Source organism: Lactuca saligna, chromosome 9 (assembly GCF_052625555.1).
Source record: "Lactuca saligna cultivar CGN05327 chromosome 9, ASM5262555v1, whole genome shotgun sequence".
NCBI classification, from domain to species: Eukaryota; Viridiplantae; Streptophyta; class Magnoliopsida; order Asterales; family Asteraceae; genus Lactuca; species Lactuca saligna.
In genome coordinates, this window is record NC_136425.1 from 10140097 (window position 1) to 10161004 (window position 20908).

At 33.8% G+C, this 20908-nt stretch overlaps 2 protein-coding genes across 2 annotated transcripts; one reads left to right on the forward strand and one right to left on the reverse strand.

The window, feature by feature from the left end:
• The first annotated feature begins 222 nt into the window (after positions 1-222).
• LOC145018189 (uncharacterized) lies at positions 223-2109 on the forward strand. The gene is made up of 5 exons (XM_078976094.1): positions 223-435; positions 937-1198; positions 1276-1333; positions 1441-1571; positions 1660-2109. The coding sequence occupies exons 2-5, from the start codon at positions 947-949 to the stop codon at positions 1888-1890; spliced, it is 672 nt and encodes a 223-aa protein (XP_078832220.1). The 5' UTR covers positions 223-435; positions 937-946; the 3' UTR covers positions 1891-2109.
• Positions 2110-10434: 8325 nt separating this feature from the next.
• LOC145015341 (oleoyl-acyl carrier protein thioesterase, chloroplastic-like) lies at positions 10435-12894 on the reverse strand. Its single transcript, XM_078973805.1, has 7 exons — positions 12390-12894; positions 11782-11915; positions 11583-11696; positions 11391-11486; positions 11218-11305; positions 11050-11118; positions 10435-10968 (listed from the first exon to the last, which is right to left on the reverse strand). The coding sequence occupies exons 1-7, from the start codon at positions 12750-12752 to the stop codon at positions 10681-10683; spliced, it is 1152 nt and encodes a 383-aa protein (XP_078829931.1). The 5' UTR covers positions 12753-12894; the 3' UTR covers positions 10435-10680.
• Positions 12895-20908: the final 8014 nt, after the last annotated feature.

The following is a 20908-nucleotide window of genomic DNA, read 5'->3' on the forward strand; positions in this document are numbered from 1 at the left end:
AGTTAATTTAAAAAAAAAAAGATACATATATTTTACCGATCTAAAACAATACTTATCGAAAAGTTATGATATAAATATTCTTGTTTTTCAAACAACGATTAATATTGCGGGTTTTTTAGACTATTCTTTTTGGGTTGAAAGTTGAAATCCACGCGCTAAATTGGGCCCGTAGAAAAGCACATTTGGAAGCTTGCAGTGATGAATGGTGCTCATGCGAAGAGAGGCGTGTATTTCTTTTGAACATCCACCGAACCGACCCGTTTGGTTTGTCCGGAGGTAACCGCTTAGGTTTTATTCTTCATATATCATCCTCCACACCAATTCCCCTTCTTTGCAAACCCTAGACTTGCTACAGAACTCAAAATCCTCTTTCTATCTTTCTCTATCCCATCTTACAATCACTTTAGCTTCTCGATCGGTCCGTAATCGCAAAAGGTAAGTTTTAATTTCGTCCCATTTATCAAGTTTATTCAAGTTTTCGATCCTCATTGTAATCAATCACTTGATTTTTGAATTTCTTTTCTTTAAACCTTGGGGATGAGTTCCTGTGGTTATCCTGTTCTCTTACGGTTTCTTTAGTTTTTCTCTTCCGTCTTACATGTGTATCGTTAATTTTGCATCAGTGATCGATCACAAAGTTTTTGGTTTTTGGGGGTTATGTTAGAAAACTTATCATTTTACTTATATATGTTAATCAAACTGTTTGATTTGCTTTGGATCTCAATCCGGAATTTAGACTAAAAACCAAGAGTTCATGTATGTGTGTGGGGGTCAGTTGGGGCATAGTAAAGTACATGAATGTTAAAATTTTGTTTACTAGTAAGTGATTCATGGATTCGTCTTTTCCTTTTTCATCTCTGTGTGAGTATGGTGGTTGAATGTCCAGGCATGGTAAACACTTGTAGTGAAGTTAAATTTTTCATTACTGTTCTGTAGATAAGAAAGCATGAGCACTAAGGCGCCATTTGTGAAGTATGCAAGAGGTGGTGGTAGACAAAGGAAAGGAGGACTGGATCTGAATGTTCCTCCTCCAAATGAAAACCAAGAACAAGCAGGAGGGCCAACTGTTTCAGTATCTCAGACTTCCATAGCTACTGCTCCAACTATTCCAGGATCAGCACTACCTGCCCCCACCCCCATTGATGTTGAGGAATTTGATGATGATGTTGTTATATCCTCCCCTCGAGCATTTGAAGAAGTACACCTCCTTTTCTATCTTTTATTTTGTTCACATAAAACCAAATTCATATTCTCAAAATTCTACTTCATCCTCAGGCTAAAAAGAAATCACAAAGAATTCGAAAAAGGCCTTTGGTGGTTGATGTGGAATCTGGTATATCCTACTACTAACATCACCATCAACAAATGCATAAAATTTTCTTCAATTCTTTTTGTTCTATTCTTAGTTTATTACTTAATCTGATGTACATCATTTCACAGAAGAGGTTTCTGCTAGGGTCAATGGTCATAATAACAACCATGGAAACAAACGGAAAAGAGGTGCTGGAGTTCCACCAGTTATCAATTGTGAGATGTATGTCAATTTGGAAGGAGGAAGCAGTGGTTCTATGGTAATAAATAGCATTGTACTTAATTTTTTTCTAATAGCATTGTACTTTTCTATACAACTTTTGTTGACTCTTGTATGATTCATTGCAGAGAGTGAGAGCACCGCCACCACCACCACCACCACCGCCGCCACCGGAGCCGACCTTCAGCTGTCCTGTTTGCATGGGATCATTAGTTGAGGAGGTGACAACAAAATGTGGTCATATTTTCTGCAAGGCATGTATCAAGGCTGCAATTAAGGCTCAGTCTAAATGTCCTACATGTAGGCGGAAAGTCACAAACAAAGATATTTTTAGGGTTTACCTACCCACTGCAAAGTGAGTTGCAGGTATATTAATGGTGTCTGTCTATGGATATGTAAAGGAGATGGTGGAGTTAAACAGGTAATGAGTGAGAAAGAGAAAGTAGAAGAATTGTTCCTGGGTATTTTAGTTTCTGTTCTTTTGTGTTGTGTTGTGTTGAGGAAGGGGTAGGAATGTCAACTTCTCAAATGTGTTTCTGAACCACACTTGAGTTCTATTTGATCTCCTTGTGTCTGAATTTTTCTTCTTCTTCTTCTTCTTCTTCTTCTTAGCTGGTAATCTGTGCAGTTAATTGGTTCTGTTTTTAACTAAATTTAGTGGAAATTCGATTTATGGGTATTGATATGAAATCGGTTTCTGTTATATCTCATTAATTGCCAAAGGTTACTGAATTACGAATTCTAATGTTGTCAAGTTAAAATCCCACAAGTTTCGCAACAATGTTAGGAAAACAATAAACGTGTTGTTGGACTTGGGCGTTTCTGATAAAATTGCTTTAAAGATCTTTGGTTAAGAGCTTTGATTGATTAATACACATTGTTGTATATGAACCGAGTAGATTCTGGAAAACCTGGACCCTATTTATATGGATTTAAAGAAGAAATTGTTGATTCCGTTCAAATGCGATGTAGGTGTTTTTTTAAGGATAGTATCCGGGCAACACTGGTCTTAGGTTTGTATTTTTTTTTTTTTGAACGGCATTGTGTAGAGTATCTGATGAAGATGATTTAGATTTGATGTAACTGGATAAAATGATAATAAAATCGGATTATTTTCCCAATAAAAAGGCATCTGATTTTGAACGAAAAAAATGAAAGACATACTCAGAAAGATGCACAAAAATAGTACCATGTAAAAAATAAAGATACAATTATATTTATATCTAAAGAATATTTTCTAAAACACTAATAATTAAAAACAAAATTACGTAATTAATTAAAACAACAATAATAATAACAATTAAAACTAAATAAACTTCTGATAAAATCGCAATACTTCAGTTAAGTTTACGGTTTAAATCAAACTTTTATTAAAAAAAAACAAAACAAATCAAACAAGATATAATAATAAAAGAAAATTACTAATCTAGTCTAAAACATTAATTACCTATTAAAAAATAGCAAAAAAACACATTAGCCAAAAATAACCACAAAAGAATAGATTGACTAGGATTAACCACGGCTGAAAATTACTCTTTTATGGTAATGAGCTAATGTTTCCCAGCCCATCTACTCTTTCAAGCCCATCTACTCTTTCATGACCCATTGACCCATAATATATGTATATAATTTTTCAAATTAGGTTACTTTTAACTACTGTTTTCTTGGTTTGCCTACTTTTTTCTCTCAATGAAGCACCCGAAGAACAACGAGATATGTTCATTTTTATCAAAATTTTACCGCATTCTTGATTAGGAGTAATTTTTGTATATGTTGATAACTTAAAAAAAAAATGAAAAAAAAAATATATTAAAACCGTAGACTTCATACGAAACCTACGATATACAAGTCCACAATACACAGATTGTGTAGTGTGGACTTGTACACCGTAAGTATCATATGAACCCTACGGATTTTTTTTTTTCTTCATTTTTTTAAAAATTTGTTTTAACCTGTAAGCAATTTTATATATATAATATATATATATATATATATATATATATATATATATATATATATATATATATATATATATATATATATATATATATTAACTAGCCGTTTTCCCGCGCCAAGCGACGGGTGTGACAATGGTGGTTGGATGCTGAAAGATGAATTAAATACTAGAAATGGAAACGTCAGCGATATATATCCAAGATTTGTGAGCAGAAATTGTGAGATTTGGGGAAATACGGAGATAAGGAATGAACCGGGTCAAAATAGCCTAAAAATAGGAGATAAGAGATTTGACATTTTCAACTGTTGACCATATGTACTCTACTCTTTTTTTAATGCATAAATTGATTGTACAAATGCATTGTATATTTGTACGACTTAAAATTCAGCATTTGACCAAAAATGCTTTATAAGGTAATTAAGATATATATATATATATATATATATATATATATATATATATATATATATATATATATATAGGGGAGGGTTCATGCGAAAATACAAATAATTTGCGAAAACGCGAAAACAAGAAAACCATATGATATTATGTCACCTCAACATTATATTTTTGAAAATAATTCATCCAAACTTTGAAATACATGATGATAATCGATGATAGATGATAGACTATTTCATATTAGTAAAGTATGATTTTTAACATTTTTATTATGAAAACATGAATTTAAAAATGATTAAGGACGTGAAAAAAATATAATTATAAAAACCGTCTTTAAATCTATATTATCATAACACCATCTAATGTAAACTTACTATCTTTAATTTATTGCTAATAAAATTATTTTTTTATAGTACATGTATCTAATTTTCATAAGATAAAAGCTGTTTTCGCGTTTTCGCAGGATATGTATATTTTCGCATGAACTTACTTCTATATATATATATATATATATATATATATATATATATATATATATATATATATATATATATATATATATATATATATATGTGTGTGTGTGTGTGTGTGTGTATGTGTGTGTGTGTGTTATGATTTCATAAATTTTTTTTTTCAAAAATCTTAAAAAAAGATTAATGCAACCGTAGGTTTTTTGGAAACTTACGGTGTACAATCAATTAATGCATAATTTGTGCATTAAAAGGTTGTACACCGTAGATTTCCTTAAACCTAGAGTTTTTTTTATATTTTTTTTTCGGGTTTAAAAAAAAATGCTATAACCAATAAACAATTGTATATATTGTTGATTCCATGATTTTTTTTTTTTTTTTTGGAAAAAAAAATGAAACCGTAAGTTTTTTTTTGGAAACCTACGGTGTACAATCACTTAATTCACATTTTGTGTATTAAATGGTTGTACACCTTAGGTTTCCTTCAACCTATAGTTTTTTAATTTTATTTTCGTTTTTTTCAAAAAAAAAAAAATTCTAAGAAATCTTAACGATTGTATATATGTTATGATTTCATGTTTCCATTTTGTGATAAAGTATGTTATTTTCTATGTTTCCATTATAGCTTACTATAGCAATGTACTATCTCTTTGAAAAAATTTCTATGTTATAATTGATAGATACTTTGAAGTATAATGTATTGTTAAAATAATCTTGTGTTTTGGTAGTTTCGGCTTTGCCATAAAATATGTTATTGTCATACCATTTTCAAAGTACAATACTATATTTGGTAGGGGTGTGCAGAAAACCGCATAAACCACTCACCACAGTACCACACCGCACTGTATAACGCGGTTTGGAACATTCACGATGTAGTTTGTGGTTTCTAATTTTTTTAAACCGCACTATGCGGTGCAGTTTACAGTTTTTAAATCTAAAACCGTGGTTCAAACCGTACCGCAATATATATATATATATATATATATATATATATATATATATATATATATATATATATAACCAATTGCTCATACATATAAACAAACGAAGAAACTGATCGAAGATTAAAGGATACAAGATATGGATTGAATTGATTTCATAACTAAGATCAAGTTTTTATTTCATTCAAATTGTTGATAATTGTGTAGTTTAACCTCTCTCTCCAAAAGGTATACCGTTCATACATCTCCAAAAGGTATACAGTTCATACATTGGCGATTAGCTTGTTAGATCTTGTGTATATGATGATATTATGAACTTGTGTCCCAAATATGGGCTTCTATTGCATGACATGCTATAGTGCAAATGGGTTGTCCTTTTGGACGTTTTTCTAGGCTTAGAGTGATAAAAATATGTTATTGGCCCTTAGTTCTTCGCTATGCATGAGTTTGGTTGTCTTAATGGCTTAAGATGTTGGGGTTTTTAGTGTTAAGCACTTTAAGGCCATGAAATACCATAAAGTTTGAAACTTTATGGTCAAGGACAACATTTGAGACTTGGATCTTTAATTTGGTTGAAAAAGACTTATGTATTAAGCACTTAATGGGTTGAGGAGTTTCAGTTGCATATATTGGGTGTACCAGATGGTACGTCGCACGTACGTGGTTAGGCCCCCGTTTTTTGGTCGCGACCGAGTACGCCCTACGTACGTGGTTAGGCCCCCGTTTTCTGGTCGCGACCGAGTATGCCCTCCGTACGGCCCGTGTACGAGGATGGGTCGACTCAGCTGAGTTGATTCCGTTGGGTTGACTCAGCTGATTTATTGAGATTGACCAATGTTGACCTAAGGGTATTTTGGGTGATTTTGTATTAATTAAGGTTGGGCAATGATTTCCATAATAGGTGACGGGTAAAGCTTGTATTCAGAGTGTCGAGACTTATTCCAGATTGTGTTTGGATCGAGAGGTGAGTTCTCTCACTATGCCAATAGGTCTAAGACATCAAGGCCGGCCCATTTATTGTGTTTATGTATCCTAGGATGTAGGATTGTTATGATATTTATATGTGTGATTGTCTTATATATGTCGTCATATGGGTGGTTGGGTTGAGACTGGAAGTCAACATACCCGGTATTGTGAGGTTAAGGCCACGTGCTAACAAACCTGGAATAGTTGGGTTGAGGTCACGTGCCAACAAACCCTGGATGATAGGGTTGAGGTGTTACTGCTCTGTGTTATAAACCAACAAACCCGATATGATTGGGTTGAAGTCAAGGACTAACAAACCGTGTATGTATGCTTGTATTATATTTATAATTGTTTGTATTATGGGAAGCTTATTAAGCTTTGGCTTACGTTTTGAATTTCAATGTTTCAGGTACTTCTGATAAGCGGGGAAAGGCGAATGCGTGATTGTACACATTATCCCGCAGTTTATGTTGATTGATACTTTGATTCGATATTTTGATTTATTATGACTTGTAAACAATGTTTTGGTAACTTTTGAGCTTGTGGATTGTGTTTTTAAAATGATTTTTTTTTTCTGTTCTGATTCATGGGTTATAATTTATAAACTAGTTGGATATCAATAAGGAATCCACTTCCCTTCTACTGTTCTACATCTTTAACGGAACATTTATACCCATATCACATTCATTAAGTTTGCCAAATCCATTATCCATCCATACGAGTGTGTGAGTGTTTGACACAGGGTGGCATGAGTTGTAGACATACAGATACAGTTTCAAGTCATTAAATACACTATAAACACACCAAAATTCCCCATGCAGTCTGCACAGACGCTCTTTATGATGCACCAAAAGTGGTAAACTAGAAGAATTCGATCACTAAATCTGATTATTGCTTAGTTGTACCATGTGTAATGTGTGTGTATTACTATGTGTATTCGATCAGTGATATCTCCTGAAAATCCAGTATAAAAAGACGAAGCTTCTAACAAATAATTTGTCACTGAAAAGAAAATAAACACTATCTATCGTTTTCTTTAAGCCAATGGAGAAAGTTCATACATCACATTCACTGCTCTTGCTTCTTACCCTTCTCTTTGCTTCCTTCATTCTCACAACCTCAATAAACAATCCCAATCACCAAACACCAAATTTCAAGAATCAAAATGCAAAACGTGTCAAAAAGGGCGAGGTTCGTGTTCATGCAAAAGGTGAAAAAGATCAAGCAAGGATTCCGTATCCAGCTTATGCTTCTGCTGATGGTTTTCAGGAGATGGAAGAAGGTGAGAAAGATGATGAGAAGATGGTTCATGGCCTAAATGGGGCTCTCTATTACGATGGGCCCCCACAAGGTTACTTTGGGTACCCCTTTCCAGGTGGCATCTTTGGATACCCTCGTAGTATTTTCGGGTTCCCTCGTGGCATTTTTGGGTATCCACTAGGTTTCGGAGGGGGGTTGCTTCCAGGTGGTTATGGTGGATTTCCAGGAGGTTATGGCGGTTATCCATATCCAGGAAGCTATGGTGGATATCCAGGTGGCGATGGCGGAAATCCAGGTGGTTATGGCGGTGGAGGGCCAGGTAACAAACCTGGTGATCATGGAAGTGGTGGAGGGTACCCTGGTTATGGAGGTCAAGCTAAGGAGGTGAAGGGCAAAAGAGTCAATCCACGTAATTGAGCTCTTTTGTTATATATATTATTAGATTAAATGAATAATATCAGCTCCTAGTTTTATAAATTAGAGAAGATTTCGGTTTTCTTGTGTTTTTGAAGAGTTGTGTTTCAGGTTCTAGTGAGGTTTGTGCTAGTGTAACTGCTATGGTGACTTGTATCTTGTTCAGTGAAAATGAAGAAATAGTTTGAATTTATAAAATATTAATAAAAAGTTTTTGGTTTTGACAAAGTTTCGCAATGTGGATCCTGTATACAATTTTGAGTGTAATTAGGCCGTACTTTTTTTTCATCGACTAGTATTTTGTTAAACAGTGTTTATAAATATATGTAGAAATGATAACTACATGTTTAAACACCCCAGTTCCCCTTCTAGCATTCATCTTTCATATTGATGTATAATTATATTTCAGAATTCAGATTTCTGATCATAGCTCTATCTTTTTTGTGTAGATTTCGTATCTATCTTTTCTGATATTATATTGATTTTGTATGCTCATGCCTAATCCTCTTGATTAGGCTATCTATGTGTATCTTTCAATCCAGATTTAATATCCTTGGCTAATTTCTTCAATGCATGGGAAACCTAAAAAAACGGAGAGTATAGTCGCAAAACCATATTGATAATCCCTCTCATTTGTTGTTAGTTATTAGTTACTCATCAAATGGCACTCAGCTCTTATCTTCAATTCAAGTTATATTAACAAGATTCAGCAAAAAAAAAAAAAAAAAAAAGGTGATCTATTGGTAAAAAATCGAACTAAAAAAGATAGCGGGATTACACTTTAATTTTCATTAGTTTTTCTATTAAAAAAATAAAACATAATAAAGTCTACATGCGAACGCGATCTTTGGTCACGCTATTGGATGGGGTAGAACTTAGAAGAAGTTGATCTCATAGATGATGATTTTGATTAACAAAATATCATTTTTACTTGGATTATGTAATAGATATTTTCTTATTTCCCTCCCGTGTATGTATGTCATTTAATTGTACCGAATATTTTTTTTATTTACAAATTAAGCATTATAAAAACTTGTTACAGCTCAAAAATCTTAAATAAAAGTATAATTAACATAGATATGATAGATATTTTTTAGAAAAAAAAAAAAAATAGAAGTTTAATAAAAAAACGTGATTTTTTAAACATTTATATCATTCATTAGTAGTCACATAAATAAAAGTAAGTTGTACTGCAAACTATTAATAAATTTTAATTTTACATTAGAAATCGACAACTGCACAATTTAATTTCAACAAATACTTTTCACACGATATAACCTAAAAACAGAACATATTTACAAATGCCTCATTCATTAGGTTTGCCAAATTGAGAAAAATTCCCTCATGACTTGTAGACATACATACAATTTGGTGTCATTAATATCCGATAACTACACTCCAAACAGAGAAAAAATTCCCATGCAGAGACGCACTTTATGAGACCCTGTAATTAGTAAACCAGATAAATTCGATCAATGAATCTGGTTGCTTAGTTGTACATCAAATACTGTGTGTCTCTGTGTGTGTATTACTATGTGTATTCAGTATTGTCTCCTCAAAATGCACTATAAAAAGACAGGCTTGGAAAACATAATTTGTCACTGAAAACAAAACAAACACTATCTATCGTTTTCTTTAAGCCAATGGAGAAAGTTCATACATCACTTCTCTTGCTTCTTATCCTTCTCATTGCTTCTTTCATTCTCACAACCTCAACCAATCCCCAAACACCAAATTTCAAGAATCAAAATGCAAAACGTGTCAAAAAAGGCGACCTTCATGTTCATGTAAAAGCTGAAAAAGATCAAGCAAGGATTCCATATCCTTACGCTTTTGGCGATGATTTTCAGGAGATGGATGAAGGTGATAAAGATGATGAGAAGATGATTCATGGCCTAAATGGGGCTCTCTATTACGGTGGGCCCCCACAAGGTTACTTTGGGTACCCCTTTCCAGGTGGCATCTTTGGATTCCCTCGTGGCATTTTCGGCTTCCCTCGTGGCCTTTTTGGGTTTCCACTAGGTTTCAGAGGGGGGTTGTTTCCAGGTGGCGGTTATGGTGGATTTCCAGGAGGTTATGGCGGTTATCCTTATCCAGGCGGCGATGGCGGGAATCCAGGCGGTTATGGCAGTGGAGGGCCAGGTAACAAACCTGGTGGTGATGGTGGTCGTGGAGGTGGTGGAGGATACCCTGGATATGGAGGTCAAGCTGAGGAGGTGAAGAAGGGCAAAAGAGTCAATCCACATGATTGAATCCCTGTCTTATTATTAGGTCAAATGAATAATATCAGCTCCTATTGTGTTTTAGAAGAGTTTGTCTAGTGAGGTTTGTTCTAGTTTGGCTGCTATGGTGACTTGTACCTTGTGCAGTGAAGTTACAACATGAATAAATAAACAGAGGTTATTTTATGTTATGTCAGTGATTTTATAATATTTGGATAATTCAACTCACAAGTCACAGCACAATACTCCATATCATTTGATTTGATCATGTAACTCAAAATTCATAATACAAAATATATATAATAACCAAAAACTGATAAAAACACAAATCCTTCTACCCTGAAACATTATTTTCCCACAACAGATTATCGATAAATATATAAATATCACTCTACACACATAACATCATATCAGATAGAGCACATAATAACATATATCCAGAAAATCACATACAAAAGACAGATATTGAACACCAATGGAAAAGGGTAAAAAGGTAAAACAAAACAAATGGTAAATATGCTTATCTTTTCTCCGGCTTCTTTCTCCATTCAGTGCGACACCTGTTTATTTCAAGACCAGTACCTGAAGATCTTAATAGATGCAAGAATCGGCTCAAATCTTCTTGTCCATTTCTTTGAGTTTCAGAGGAAACAACAACAGATCCATTGGTTTCTGTAAGGTGTTGTTCATCATCAGGTGATTCATAGCTGGTGAGTGAATCAACTATGTCATCTTGTTGGCATTCACGTCTGTAATCCAAAGTAATAGCTTGCAGTTCATGTGTGTCAATGATCTCTGGTGGAATGCTCTTTTCAATAACAAAAAAAAAAGGTATCAAGATTCATGAAAATGAGAAAATATTGTCTCAGGTTCATATAAAATCACTAACCTCAAGAGCCCATCCAATGTAGGTAACATTGTTAACATGTTTGTTCATATCAAGATCAGATCTCCTTGGCTGTTGTGTATATATAATATAATATAATTAATTAGATGAATGTTGTTAATATATAAAATAGTCACCACAAGAATAGAGCTTATAAATTGTGGAACTTACAACAAGTCCTAGTCTTGAATATTCAGCAGGATCTTCAAGTTTTGCTATTTTCTTCAGACTGTTATTGTTCTCTTCAGGAAATGCTAATCTGGAAGCCATAAGCTCAAAAATGTAACACCATTTTTATAGATTTTTTTAACTGAAATAATGGCAAAAATGAAGGCTATGAATACCTGAGTGTCCTTGGGCAAAAAACTAAGTATTCTTCTTTGACATCATCACTGACTTTCTGCATTCTTCTAGTATCCTCATTCATCATCACCCATTTGCTGCAGATTTAATCATTTAGATTTAGGTAATAAAGAAACATATGAGATGAAGGAGGTAGAGAAGGAAAGAAGTTTAAAACACACACACACACACACCTTGTAGCCCTTCCAATGATCTCACCATTGGAATAGTCTTTGAGGATCCAATCACGTCTGGTCCCCATTCTTCCATCACCTTGAACCCAAGTCTCAATTTCAATCACGTCACTCCTGTTACACATAAATAAAACTTCAAATGACAATAATAAGGTCAAACTGTGAAAGTTATGATGAAAGAGTTTGGTGACAGATTTACCAAGCAGGGTATCTGTATACTTCAATATGCATTCGTAAAGTAACCCATATGAGATGCAACTTCCTCATAGTAGTTGTGGTGGCAAATCCATCAGTAGAAAACCCAACACTCTGAGCATGATTACCTCCAACCTCCTGAAAATTAATTGGAATTTGTAGGAAAGGCTGTTAGAGTAACATCAAACGGCAGTGTCTACATATTATATGAATATTCATGTTCGAAGAGCAAGTTTGCATGGAGCCTGGAGGGTATAACTGGTGGCAGTAGCCTACTGTGCAGGGTTTCAGGTATGGAACAAACAAGCAACAATAAGAGAAGAGCTTCGATTTAGCACTCAGGTATATGAAAAAGAGTAGAATACACTCATCAATTAAATCTACAATATGATCCAATTTAGCATCTTCAAATCAATGCTGATATACTGCACTGAAATGATACTAGTACACAGAGTACTACAAGTACCTCTAATTAACAAGCTTCCACAAGTCTAATATGGAGCGACATGCATTGACTAATTCAATAGGTGTGACAAGCAAGATAATTGGGGCGAAATTACAAATCGATTTATGATTTATAGTTTTATACTAGTGGCTAGAGTAAAACCTAACCTGCAACAGATTGGCAATTGTTTCAATGGTAGCAGTTTTGTTAATTCCAACTTCATAACACCTAATAACGAACTTCTCCTTATACGATAATCCATCCTCCGTCAAGCTCCCCAGCCGGAGCTGATTCCCCAGGCTCTTTTCCTTCTCCGCCTCATGTAAACTAGCAACGTTGTTCGAATGCTCCCCAGTTGTTACGGCCAGTAACGGAGAAACTCTCCTCACCGATGAATTGCATAAAAAGACGTTGTATTGTCTATGGTTTGAGATGAAACCGATGGATCGGGAACGAGTTAGGGCAAAATTGATGTCTTTGCCGGAGGCATTGTACGTCGTCGCCACCGCTGGTGCTCCTTTCGATAACATAGTTGCTCTTCTCTCCCACGTCAACGTCCACACAAAATTTCTCCGATTGTGACGGATGGGGAGGGTTTTCTGGTTCGTTGTTTCCAAGATGAAGAAGATGGGGGTACTTAAGTAATTGTCAAAGGATTTTACTCGGCTTGACGGCTTTACTCAAAATAAAATAAAATCAAATTGAACATATCTTGAGTACTTACTAGTGTTTTGTTTTGTTTGGTTTTGGCGTTGTCCGATCGTTCATTTGTTATTATTATTATTTTTTCTATAATTTTGCTTTATTGTTCACATTAATCTTTTTATTTTTATTTTATTTACAGGAACTCATATCGTTGTTCTATGTTTTTCTTGTGTTTTATCTTAAAGTTCACTTTAACTTATTATTTCTTTGTTTGTATAACTTCCTAACCTTATGTGTTTGTCAAGTTTAGCCCTTATTGTGAAAAAGGTGGTTTTGAATACGCAGGGCGTACGCATATATACGCTCAGCGTACTCATGCATGTATCATGGATGCAGAGGCCACCTACTATGCTGGGCGTACTAGGCTCAAAGTGAAACCCTAATATCTTTTTGTGTCCCTATTTAAAGAACATGATGGTCTCATTTCTAGTCACTATTATCAGCCTCCAACCTCCTCCAAACCCTAATCCCATTTCCATAGCTTGTGTGAGTGTTTGTGGCTCATTTGAGTGTTGTTATGAAGCTTTTGATGAAGAAGGAACCTTGAAGGAAGGATAGCCTGTGCTTCTAGCTTGTGGGTTTAAACTCTACCTCAGTTTGTGCATCTTCCAGAGGTATCCAGTTCAAAACTTGTTCATTGTATGTTCTAGTTCTTGTTTTGGGTCCGTTTTAGCGTTTTAGGTCCCAAGTTTGGAATTTTGTGAGTTTGGTGAGCTCATGGGCTATTCTTCTGTCCTTTTAGGTTTATTAGAATGTTCTAGTCCATAAAAATGAGTGCTTGGACGTTTTTATCTTTCCATGCATGAGTTGTATGACTTATTGTGTGAGAAAAATGGAGTTTTTGGGATTGGGTCTTGATTAGTCATGCAAAGGCTTAAAGTTCGTAACTTTATAAAGGAGTAGGTCTTATTTAGCCCAGATCCATGGTTGGAATGTTTGTCTTAACGAGTTAAGACTAAAAGAAGTGAGAAAAGGGATACTGAGAGTAATCCCAGCTACGCCCATCGTAGGGTGGAGAATCCTCATCGCATGGGCTTTTACCCTTATGAGATTTAGCTGAGAGGCTTGGTCTAGCAATTTGGGGTTATTGATATTATTATTAATTAGAGTTATATGTGGCATGTTTAAGAGGAGTCCAGGCCAGCAGTTTGGGTGCGAGGTTACTTGCTTTTCTATGAAAGGTGAGTCTTCTCACTATACTTATCTGAGTGGTGATGCATGTATTGACCAGAGGGTCTTATTTGTATTATTGACCAGAGGGTCTTATTTGTTTATGCTAAGATATGTGTTATTATGCATCCTATCTTTGTGACTATGTTGTTATATTATTCTATGTGTATATTGAGTTATGACCGGAGGGTCCATACCGAGATGTGAGACCGGAGGGTCCTTATTGAGACTAAGCCATGATAGGCTAATTATATGTGTATGTGGTATTTTGGAGAACTCACTAAGCTTCGTGCTTACAGTGTTAGTGTAAATGTGTTTCAGGTACATCTCAGGATCGCGGGAAGGCACCGACATGATTGTACACATTCGTTTGGTGATGGGATATTTGAGGATTTGGGGGTATTATGACTTTGTTTCATGATAACTTGTATTTGACAATTACATTTCGGCATGGGTTGATGCTATGAACTATGTTTTGAGAATTTAAAAATGAAAAAAAAAAGTTTGAAATTTGTACTATTACACATTCAATATCCCTCAACCTAATAAAATGGTATTTTTAAGACTTTTGTTGTTTGAAATATATATTTTTTCACTTTATTCTGTTTTAGAAGAAACAATTTAGTGATCACAACACAACAAGTGAAAAGGCAACAGGCAACAAGTTGCACCGTTAAGCCTTTTTGTATGGTAAAACCAATTCTTTTGAATACTACATCCTTAGATCTAGAGATATAACATTGTTATGCATGATCCGTTGTACTCTATTAAGAAGTTCCATCGCATTCGGCGCGAGGAAACCAAATGTATCAAACGTAAATGGTATGAACATGTGATGATTTTCTATGCATAATTTCTCATGTTTTGTGACCTTGCATGTAGCAACTTTTAAAGAAGCTTGTCCCGCCTTGAAACCCCAAGCCATCATGCCCACGAGATTGGATACCCCTATAAGGTCTACACATGTGTGTTTCCCTCCAATCCATCCAAAAACCAAAACTTTAGCCGGTCTAAGGGTTGACCTTCTTTTTATCAGGTCAATCAAGAAATTCACAGGTGTCCCTTTCTTAGCGGAAACCCCGACACACTTAAATATGTCAAACAAAACATCCATAACCATATTATGCCTGTATTTGAACCCTAAGAGTTCTTTACAATGAACTGTATGCTCTCCAAAAGAGTCCAAACATGCATTGCGACACACTAGTCATATATCGTCAGCTGAGAATATTGGGATCATAACTCAATATTTAAGGATAGTACAATACTTCACAGGAGAAATATGTTGACCAAACCTATCTATGGGGATAGCTAAAAGAAAATATTGAGCATGCGGTGCTCGTAAACACTAGAAAACTGCTTTCTGTCAAACCGTCATGTCGAAATGCTCTTTTATATCTTGGACAATTTTACTAAAAAAGCACTCGCTAGTGTATTATGGTACTTAAGAGGAGGTTATCCTTGGTAGTAAACTACTAAAGTCAATGTTCGAAAGCTTGTTACGAAGAGAAGCCGATGAGCAAGCATAATCAGAATTCATACCACATATATCGCTATCTCGTAAGTTGTGGTCTTGTAACACCCAAGATTGGGCCCTTGAGGAAACAAATGCATATGAGATAGCCTCTAGTGCAGAGTACAAACCCAAATCACCACACCTAATGGGTAGGTAAGCAATTCACTATTGTATGTCACCAAAGAAAGGGTCACCACAAACCACAATGTCCTCAGTCACCTCGCGCAATCCTTTGTCAAAGAATATTGTTGCCTCCTCCATGTGAATGGGTTGGCACGTCCTTATCCCAAATAAAAATTTAGCAATACCTATACATTACCGAAGCGAAAGGATCTCACTCTGGGGGTCAGAAAATTATGGAAGAAGGCATATCAAATTCACAACATTTTCAGCTCTCTTATTGCTAAGCTACTAATGAAACTAGCGTCTCTACGAACAGCTCCCATAAGAAGTTTCACCCCAATGGCGCCCTCCCGATGTCAACCAAGAATATCGCTTCACGATTCTTACCATCACACGAGGGCCAAAAGAGCTCGGTTTTCTTGATATTCATCTAAAGTCCTAATTTTGGACCAATCACCTTAATGATGTCCAATGCTTTGGCCACCTCCTCCAAATCTCTAATAACTGTGCCATCATCAAGGTACCATGCATGGAGAAGAAACTTGCAATTGACAATTGTCTATAATATTATGCAAGAATGGATGTATCATAAGAACAAAGAGAAGTGGTCCCACGCGGTATAATTGTTGACATATAAAAATATTTAAACTCTAAGTTCATTATCTTTTTACACTATAAAGTACGCTTGTTAGCAACTTAAAAAAATTCAAATACTTTATTTGATAAACTCAGTAATATCCAAAATAAAAAAAATTATTACTTTCTCACAACATTTATTGAGTTCATTAGTATTTTAAAGAAATTTTAGATTATTTATTATTCAATTATATCATATACCATTTTTAATATCTATACATGTATTTGTTAGATGGGAACTGATTCGTACACAACACTTTTTTTCCATACACAATAATTTGTGCTTTAAAGTGTTGTATTGTACAACTCTATAATGCATAAATTGTTGTGTACGGCAAAAAACTGTTGTGTACGAAGCACTTCCCATGTTAGATACTCTTATATATATATATATATATATATATATATATATATATATGTGTGTGTGTGTGTGTGTGTGTGTGTGGGTGGGGTGGGGGTGGGGTGGGGGGATCAATGGCAAACCACTTTGAATTAGCAAACCAACGAACCACAAAAACATCAAATTTATTAACAACACATTTCAATAGATTAGATTTAAATTTTTTAAAATTCGTTTTAATTGCAATTGATGGTAGATCAAGAACAAAAAATACATTTTAATTGCAAGTCATTCATTTTCACATAATGTCAGGGTCGAAATGTTGTAAAGAGTCGAAGTATTTGTATGGTAATTTCGTATGTATATACTAAGGCACATGTTCAGTCGAAACTTAATGTTGAATCCTTAGTATTTTTTGTACTTTTAGTATCGTATAAATAGGGTCTAAACTTGAGTGTAAATAAGAGAGTTCTCACAATTTGTATTATCTTTTTTTGTACTCAAGTTTAGTTGAAAGTAGTCAAAGCTTAAACGAGATCATATTTACTCCGTGTGTCTTTACTTGATCATGACTGGATTTACTCTGATTTACATTTGATTACTCGTTCAATTTTTTTTTTTCACATAACCAACAAACGAATATATGATGAATAAAACTATGCATCTATCAAATGCATAGAAGATTTTGAAAAAAAAATGAATTCGTGAGACATTCAATTCAATTATGTTAATTAATGTTGTTTTACTTCAATTAATCATTTGAATCGATTTTTATTTAAGTTAATGTTAACTCAAATTACTTCAAATTGAAGATTAATCCAGACCGATATCTGATATTTTTTTTTTTTTTTTTTTTTTTTTTTGCATTTATCAAATGCATAGTTAGTTGTTCATTTAAACAAGACATGTTATTCTTTTAAATTAATCGTAAAAGAAGTTACGTAATTATTCATTTTTTTAAAATTATTCATATAAGCATGGTACCTTATTGTTCATATACATACATATGCATATAATTGATCGGATATATAAATTGTTTTATACAGTACAAACCTGGAGTTCCATGTTAACCAGATCCTCCTGGTTTGGTGCCATGCCCATACCATATTTTAATTGTTGAAGCTCTTATTTCAAACTGGAAATTTACTTCTGATACTTCTTGATAAGTGATTTATCATCAATATTTAGAACTCAAACATTGAGAGGTAAGAACATAATGGTAAAAACTAGAAAATTTCAAAAAAAAGTATATCATGAAAGATTGATTGTCTAGTATCACCTTATTCTGAAAAACTTTTATTTCCAAATGCTTACTAAGATGTGCAAACTTGAGGGTATTATGTGTTTCTTCTATAGTGTTCGAGAAAGGCGTCACAATGCATATAAGCTAACAAAAAAAATGCTCAGATGAAAGTGAAAAAAAAAACTATATCTTGAGCATATGTCTAGGGACCATTTTGTAGTTACTCTAATAAGAAGCATGTTGATTGCCAGGCTACTGAAACATATAAGAAGATAATATTTGAACTTATAGAAACTCGTATGTGGCTACTAAGGGAAGATTGAAAGAGACGTGTAAGCTTTGAATTTCGATAAGGAATGCGAGCAACCTTACATTTGTATGTTTAGATATTACTTGGAATATTACAAGTCTAAAACCAATGATTGGTCAAAAGGAACTAAAAAATACCAAATATGTTTTATGAGACTAAATTCATCACTTAAAAATTATAATATCATAACATGTTCATATATATACAAATATTTCATATTTTTTTTTTTGTATCAATGTGTAATAAAGGAAAATTGAAAGCTACTTTTTTGGCTATTCAAAAAGTAAAAATTCGGAAATATCAAAGCAGAGAAATAAGGGAAGTCAATGTAAACATGAGAAATTTTGAAAGAAGTGACTTACCCTCTTCTTAATTGCAGCTAGCTCCTTTTTATACCACTTGAAATAACCAAAAGTGTAAAAAGGCATCAGATAATGGCAATTTACATATGCATATGATGCATATGTATATCCATGTTTTTAAAAAAAAAAATTAATGCATATATATATATATATATATATATATATATATATATATATATATATATATATATATATATATATATATATGCATAAGAATAAGCATATGTACATGCATATGAATAAATGTATCCATATGCATATGTATAAGAATAAATATGCATATTCATAAGTATATGCATATGCATAAAAATAAGTATATACATAAAGCAATTAAATACATATGATTATGCTTATTTATATGCATATGCATAATAAGAAGTATATGACATGTGCAGATTCATATGCATATGCATAATTGTCACACCCCCGAACCAAACGGCGGAAACGTCCGAGGGCTCGCATGACTTAAATTGAAATATCATCACAATTAGTATATATGAAACATAACACATTAATCACCAAACATTACATAGTACAACTGACATTGTTTACATAAAGTACATGGTTTACATTACATGATCCCAAAATATAAAGTGTTTCATGATTAGCAACTACAAAAGAAACTTTCAACACACTGGATGCTTCCTCGTTCTAACGATTTCCTGAGAATACAAGTTATTTTGAAAACGGTCAACATATATAATATTGGTGAGTTGATAAGTATGTTTGATGTAAAATAGTTTATGTCGTTTGTATAACCCAGAAAATCTGATATTTTCTGTAATAAGACTTTTCATGAAAATGTTGTATGATGATCGTGTAAGTATATGCGTGAATGATTTCAAAACGTGTATAAATGAGAAGTTTTGCATTATAGTTATTGAAAGTACAAGTGAATAAGATTGGTTTCCCCGGAAAACCCGATGTTTTCCGATAGAGTATTATGATTGTTTTGTATTATTGTATCGTCACAACGTATGAATATGATTTCCCATGATTACTTAGATGGAATTGGATCTCTATGTGAGTCGTTATAACCATGCACGATAATGACTAGTTCGTCTGTCTTGGCATTCTAATGAACACCGGAATTGATCTTAAGATTTTGTAACCCTAGACTGGACGAGTCTAACTGTAGCGAACAACTTAGGCATGGGGAGTCACCCCCGTATAGATCTATACACAAACTCTCACTCTCCCTTCAGGAGACTTTGATTATAACTACAGACTACGACCGACACTTATTGGTGTCGCCCGTTATTACTCACTTATTCCAAATGAATTTGATTAATCTTGATTAACGACCTGATTTTTTTTGTTTACTTGAATAGAAGGTAAGTTGAACAGACGAGGAGAAGAGGACTACTAGGCCCTACTAATTACGTATGTTATTTAAGGCTGTCGAGTATACGAAAGATGTGCTGGCCCATTTCGCATAAGATTTATTTGGACCTTACTAGCAATGCTAATGGGCCAATGAGGCCCAATAGCATGTAAAATCATTGAGGGTCCCTTAAGCATGTAATTGGGTCACATGAAGCCCAATAACATGTATTATTTATGTTAGGCCTAAAAGTTATGTCACTGGGCCACAAAGGCCCAGTAAGCATGATTAGAATCTTTCAAGCCCATCAATTAGAATGTTTACTTGTTTTGTATAGTATTAGTGTTTCGAAATTGTTCAATCGATATGTCGTAATAATCACCAAATTGTTTTATAACAATTCATAGATTTTAAAAAAAAATAGATATTTTTCTATTTAACCCATAAGTTATAAAATTTCATATATCTTGACCCAATTATTTCATTATTAACATAATTGACTAAAAATATTAGTTTGACCAATTTAGCCCCTTAGTTTGGTAAAGTTGGCAATTTTTAGCCCTTTTTTTGAAAAATGGCATATTAGGTCCTTGAACCATTTTTGTTGACATTTTTGACCTAAACACTTAGTTAAATGATGTTTTAAGCCCAAAATTTTATTTAGGACAGTTTTAGCCCCTTAGTTAAAAGATTTGCCTTTAAATCCACACTTTTCGCAATATTTACAATTTTTACCCAAAATCCAAAATCTTTGCATTTTTAGTCCCTTTTTATAAATAAGGCCATTTTAACCCCTAAAATAGGTTTATTTACGTTTATAGCCCTTTTTTTTGGAAAAAACTTTCCATTTCAGCCCCCTTAAATTTGGTTTTTCGCATTTTTGGGCCTAAATTGCCGAAAAACCCAAATTTTAGCCCATTAAACTAAAATTTACATTTTTAGTCCTTTAGAAAGCCT